This window comes from Athene noctua, chromosome 6 (genome assembly GCF_965140245.1).
Source record: "Athene noctua chromosome 6, bAthNoc1.hap1.1, whole genome shotgun sequence".
Lineage (NCBI taxonomy): Eukaryota > Metazoa > Chordata > Aves > Strigiformes > Strigidae > Athene > Athene noctua.
The window spans coordinates 30,250,702-30,256,892 of record NC_134042.1 but is presented as its reverse complement, the minus strand read 5'-3'; the positions used below and the strand labels follow the sequence as shown (position 1 = coordinate 30,256,892).

Here is a 6,191-nt window from a genome sequence, read left to right as displayed (position 1 = left end):
TTCTAAAAGATGTAGTTCTCTGACAGACCACAAAGGAGATGAATTAAAAACATCTCCATATCCTAGACCCTTTACATTAATTTAGCAGGACACAGTTGCAGTAAAAAGTCACTTGCTCTGCTGAGAAGCAAGGGATGCTTCTGGTACTAACAGGAGACAATCATCCAGAGCACTTGATGCAGGATGTATCATATAAGTACAAAGTGCTGTCTATAAGAAATAATTTGTTTGTTTATGTCTCAAATATTTGGTAGAAAAAAAGATGATTGGGACTAGGATTGTGTGGTAACTCCTTTATTTCCTCCTCTAGCACACCAAGGATCAGCTTTTGATCTTGCTCAAAAATGTGCTTTTCCCTACACTATCCCATATTTGGCACAGTTTTTGCAGTGAAGAAGGAAGTTTACCGAAATGTCTTTGCTCTGGGTATAATGTCCATCATCAGTGTGGAGTTCAAGTCTAGATAGTACAATGGCTAAAATAGAAGTGTCCAGCCAACGGTAAAGCTGACATTATTGCTAAACCTGGTAAAGCCCTCCTGAGTTGTCAGGAGGGAGAAAGGAGACAGGATAACACACAAACTTAATATGATTAATGCCTGACTGGCAAACAAAGGAGACTGCTGGCAGATAAATACAGTTAAAAGTAACGCTGTTAGGTATCTTATGCCTACTGATGCTATCCAGATTATCAGTGTTTCTGCTGCACTATACATAAACATGTACATTATTCCAGTCTAAGAAAATGCTAAATGAGGTAGAATCCCCAAACACTGCTACAGCAGGCAGCTGTGATGCTGGGGAAAAACAAGGTGAACAGACTTCAAGCATCTAACTTGCTCATTCTCCCCAAGCAGCAGCTGAATTGTCATGAGTTAGATGGCCCATTAATCTGACTCAGTGGGGCATTTCTCACGAGGGCTTGATTTTGTTCACAACAGTATTCTTCAGAGGCACTCAGGGGAGTTTGCAGTACCGCACTGCATCTTGATATTGATGCCCGAGAAACTGTGACAGGGCTATGCACACAGGTTTTACCTTCTGGAAAGACAGTCTGCTGAACTAAGGAAAGGAGCGTGATACCAGACTGAGCCATTACTGCTATCATGCCCATATGTTAATTTTTAAAAAATGATTCAGTAAGTCACTTTGAAAAACAGGGAGGGGGTTCCAGGGAAGGGAACTGCAGCTACTCAGTGCCTCGTGTTGAAAAAAGGAAAGGTATGAATGGCAATCTGATTTCTTCCTGGTGGCATGCCAGTCACTTCAGCAGTTTCACTTCACAGGGAAGTACAAACTCTCTGTGAGAGATTACTACCAAGCACCTCAAACAATGCCTGTAGTTCATTCATCTGACCATGAATTATGGCTTCTGAGGGGCAGAACCTCTTCAGTCCTGTTGGCTTTGCTACACAGGGGGAAAAAGCCTGCAGGAAGGTGGAGTTTGACAGCTGAGAATAGTATAACTTTGCAAACTAAACTATTTTTGGCCCGGGCTTCAGCAGTATGCACAGTGAACAGTGGGTTCATCAGCTGGTCCACTGTACACCAGTCATGTCCCTATACGAAGTCTGCACTCCAGAAGGGAAGGAGGTGTTCACAGGAGATTTAGAGGAATGGGAAGGGAAGGTCTCCTGTACCCACTAAAAAACTTCTTCCCCTCAAAAGATACCAGATGGGAGTTCCTAAACTTGTTACTCGGGCTAGTTAAATAGGTAAGACTTTAGGCTGAAGGTAACATAACAGATGTAGTCTGCACCACAGTATTTGTTGAAGAGGTGTAACCTGCTATGCCTTGTGTATGCTGAGTCAGAATTCAACGTTATTTTTCTGCTCATGATTGGGACTTACACAGCTGACTTACTGGTGAAGATCTAAGGGATGAGTGGAGTTCAGAAGTTGTGCTAAGGAGGACTGAGTGAAGGTGGCATTAGTTAACTTTGAGGGAATAATACTCATAGTTGAGAAGATCTTTCTGTATTATGTGTCTCTTGGAGGTTGCCATAGAGAAAGGGTATGAAGAAAGAATGGAAGAGAAGGCAATAGAGGGGAAAATAGAAGTTAAGCCAGCTGGCAGGGCTCTGGCAACTTCTTGCACAGCTGGGAGTTCCTATTGCCACCTGTTCTGTGAGGAACTGCTAAAAGCAGCAGTGTTGCAAATCTGTGAGCACCTGTGGGCCAGTGAGACCCTGATGGATGGTCTCAGTAATTTCTTCAGATTTTGCTGCTGCCCTCTTACTGATCAGCTCTGAACTCAGTTACTAGTGTAGGTGGTGGCACAGGGCCCAGAAGCACCCCAGGGCCTGTGGCCTACAGCACTGCCCCCTCGGCCCATGGGGCCTTGGGCCTTCGTTTAACTGCTCTGTGAGGGAAGGCACCAGCGCTGACCGGGCCAGGCAAGCGTTTAAGACCCCCTTCCTGTGTGCCAGGAAGAGCCGCCTCTGCCCTGAAGTAGGCGACCGCAGTTTTGGATTGCCACGGAGCAACGCTGAGGTGCGTTAATGTCTCCCGAGCCGGGCGCTGACGGCGACCGGCAGAACGGGCCGTCTCGATCCCAGCCTCCTCCCCCGTAAAGGCTGTCGCCGCCTGCGAGCCCGCGTTCTGCCCCCGCCCGGGGCCGCGGCCGGCCTGGCGCCGGCGGGCCGCTGCGGCCCTCCGCGGCCCCGCCTCGCCGCTGCCCGCCGCGCGGGCGCCATGGCGTCACGTGCGGGGCGGAGCGAGGCCGGGCCCCGGCGCCGCCGGCCGAGGCCAGGCAGCGACTTCCGCCTCGGTAGGGCCGGCCGCACGGGGGGCCCGGTGCGCGGCCTCCGCAGCTACTTCCGCCTCGGTAGGTGTCATGGCGGCGGGGCGGGCGCCTCACGTGACGGCGCCGGGCCCGGCGTGGTCTCGCCGCAGCTCTCGCGGTGCCTCGCCGCCCCCCCGCCCGCGTCCCCCTCTCGCCCTGGCCGCTCGCGCAGCTGCTCGGCTCTCGCTATATAAACGGGCGAAGCGGGCAGAGCGGGCGGCTGGCGGCGGCGGCTGCAGCCCCAGGGCCGGCGAACGAGGCCGGGCCAGGCCGCGGGGCTGCCCGTGAGCCGGGGCGGGACGCGAGGGCTCTGGGGGGACGCAGCCGGGCAGGTTTATTGTTTTAGGGGCGACTCCCCCCCCCGCGGTTGGGGGCGTCCCGGGGGGCTCGGGACATGGCGAGCTCGACTAACACAAACCCCGTGGTAAGGACCGGGTCGGGGGGCGAGGGGGGCCCCGGGGGCAGCGCGGGCGGGGGGGGCCGGCGGGGCCCGCCGCCCCCTCCCCCGCACTCCCTTCCCTCCCGCCGCCCGCCTCGAGCGGTCCCGGCCCCCTCCCCCCGGCGGGAAGGGGCGGCGGGGGGCGCGGGGCAGCCTCACCCCCGCGGCGGGGAGCCAACTTGTGGCGCCCGGCGCCGGCCGCCTTGGCGGCGGGGAGAGAGCGGAGCCGGAGGCGGCGGGAGCGGGGCAGCGGGAGCGGGGGAGCGGGGCGGCGGCCCGGGGGCGGCGCGGCCCGGCCCGGTCCGGCGGGCGGCGGAGCTCCGCGACGGAGCGGCCGGGGCCGCGCCGCCGCCGCCCGCGGGCTGGGGGTCCGGCGGGGAGGGGAGGGCGGGCGGGCGGGGGGCGCCGCCGCCGCCGGAGGGAGCCGCCCGGGGAAGGGGCGAGAGCCGGAGCGAGCGGCGGGGGAGCGCGGGCGCTGCCGCCCGCCCCGCCGCCGTCCCGGGGCGAGGGGAAGCGGCGCCCGAGCCAGGTTTCGGTTTTGTGGTGTCGGTGGCGGCGAAGCCCGCCCGGGCTCCGCTGGAGCCATTTTATGTTGCTTTATAAGGAGACGATGGTTGAAAAGCACTTAACCCAGCCCGGCCGGATCGGCTAAGCCGGGCGAAAGCCCTCAGCTCCTCTCCGACGAGCGAGGCAGTATTTATTTTAAAAAGAGAGAGAAAAAAAACCCCAAACCCAACCCTCTCCCCCCCTGTTCCCTTCTCGTGCTTTCTGCACCTTGGCGGGTGGCTGGCTGCTGCACTTGTACTCACAGAGGTTTGCAACAAGCAGTCACACAAACCTGCGCAGCCACCGAGCCCCCCCGGCCGCCGCTCTCCTTTCCGCTCCTCTCCCCCTTGCGCGCCCCCCGGCCGCGACCCCCGCCCCGAAGCGCTGGAGGAGACAAACCGGCGTCCCGGCGGCGGGCTCGGCCCCCTTGTTTGTGGCTCTCAGATCCATCATGGCTTCCCCCTGCCTTTCTGCCTCCCTGCTCCTTGTGTTCCTCCTCCCTGTGGCTGCCCTGTTTATATAGAGCTATTGCCGCTCTCTAATATAGACTCTGCTAGGATGGGAAGGTGCTTTCCAGCCCCACGTCACCGCCTCTCCATTTAAACACCACATCAGCCTTTAAATAGGGAGCGAGCCGCGGAGCGCGGGCTGGGAGGTGCATGCGTCCGCGGCGGAGGCTGGGAGACGGGCGGCTTGTCCCTCGGATCCGATCGGGCTTTCGCCGGTTTTCCCTTCCCTTTCTTCCCTCCGCGCCGCCCGTCGCCGCCGGCCTGCGGATCGCTGGTGCTTTCTGCCGGCGGGGCGGGGGGGGGTGTCCCCTAGCCGCTGTAAATGGACGTTCCCTTGCTTTACGCCGTGCACAAATACAGTTTTTCATCCTCTCCTGCATTTGAAAACTGTTTACTTTTTTCTTTTTTCTCTTTTTTTGTTCTGTTTGTATTTTTGGTTTTTGTCTCTAGCGTACAGCTAGTGCACGGCCCTGTGCTCCCATAAGCCCTTCAAAATAGTTTTTCTGCTGGGTAGGGAAAGGAGAGTTTAAACAGTTCTTACCCAGTACATCAAGGAGAGATGTGGTACTTATGTTAGGGCGCTTTGCCAACGTCTGACCACAGCTGTTGCCCTAAAAGTAATGTTAAAAAAAGTTTTGTCTGTGGGTCATGGGCCACAGATACTGTTCAATGATTTCTGTGTGTTTCTGCTGACAAAAGTATACAAATATTTTATTACAGGCCAAGCAGAGCAAACATTTTAGAATTTTCACTAATACTTGGTTTAATTACAATATTTGGTATACTGTAAAACAGCATACAAAAGAAGATGCAAAGCATCCTAGTTTTCTTTTCCAAATCTGAAATTTTACAGACCTGCCTGTGGGTTAGGGTTATGCAATTGCAAAGCAGCATCATTGCTTTGAGATTTTGTCAGTTGTGGTATCAGAAGATTTTAGAAAAGTAGTTATTCATTACATTCAAGACAGTGATGAAGTAGGATGCATATTAAATGTGTGTAATCTGAATCTGTTGGTTGTCCTTTTTATAAACTTCTGGCTCTATTTTTTTGATTGCAAGAAAAGGATCTATTTCTGTACAGTAGACTATAGAGCTTTTGCTTCTCTTTTTTTTCATCAAGTTAGTACTGAATAGCAAAATATATAGAGAGAATAATCTCCAGAGTACCTGTAAATATCTTTGCTTCAACAGTTTACTGAGACCTTTCTTTCTTTTGGCTGTATTTCTGTACGGGCATAACTTCTGTAAAGTTGGAAGGTGTCTGTGTTTGAACATTGTGTTTGGAGTAGCAAAAGCCAACCTTAAAATGAGCCTGCTTCAAATACATATTCTTTAGGCTAATTTTCAATTAAGTAGTAAAACTTTGCAACAGCACATGGTCAGGTTTGTCCAATTCCGGTCTCAAGCAGTAGCAAGGATCGCGATGTTTACCCTAGGTTTACTGAAGATGAATAGGAACATTTTGGAATACTGCAACCAGGTGATAGCTTTAGGAAGCGAGACTTTGAGCCTAATATGTCAATAGTATCATGTCAGTATCTGATCAGATCTGAATTGCTAGAAGTCCGTTCTTCCTAACAAAGGACAAATGTAAGACATTAACAGTTATATGCAGTGTGGGTTTTTTGGGTGGCAGAGGTAATTTATTTGTAAAAGTCCACAACAACATAAAACCCCCTCAAATTTTAATGCTGACAATGTAGATTATGTGTTACTTGTTTTTACACACGTTTGATGTAATTGTGACTAAAACTAGTTACCTTTACAGTGTGCTCCTCGAACTGTCATAGAGCTAGCTTCCAGCTGGAACTGCAAAGACAGGAGAAAGATTAGTGACATTTCAGGGATAACTGCAGAAGCAACCAGGAACAAACTGCTGTCAAATGCATGAAGTGTGCCGTGGTATATCTTTC

General features: G+C 53.1%; 1 protein-coding gene across 1 annotated transcript in view; it reads left to right on the top strand.

Moving 5' to 3' along the window:
- Positions 1–2,936: 2,936 nt before the first annotated feature.
- Positions 2,937–6,191, top strand: part of GTF2A1 (general transcription factor IIA subunit 1) — a 31,208-nt gene continuing 27,953 nt past the window's right edge. Inside the window, exon 1 of the mRNA XM_074910058.1 lies at positions 2,937–3,208. Coding sequence (XP_074766159.1) covers positions 3,179–3,208 — 30 coding nt within the window. The 5' untranslated portion in view covers positions 2,937–3,178. The remainder of the gene's footprint in view (positions 3,209–6,191) is intronic.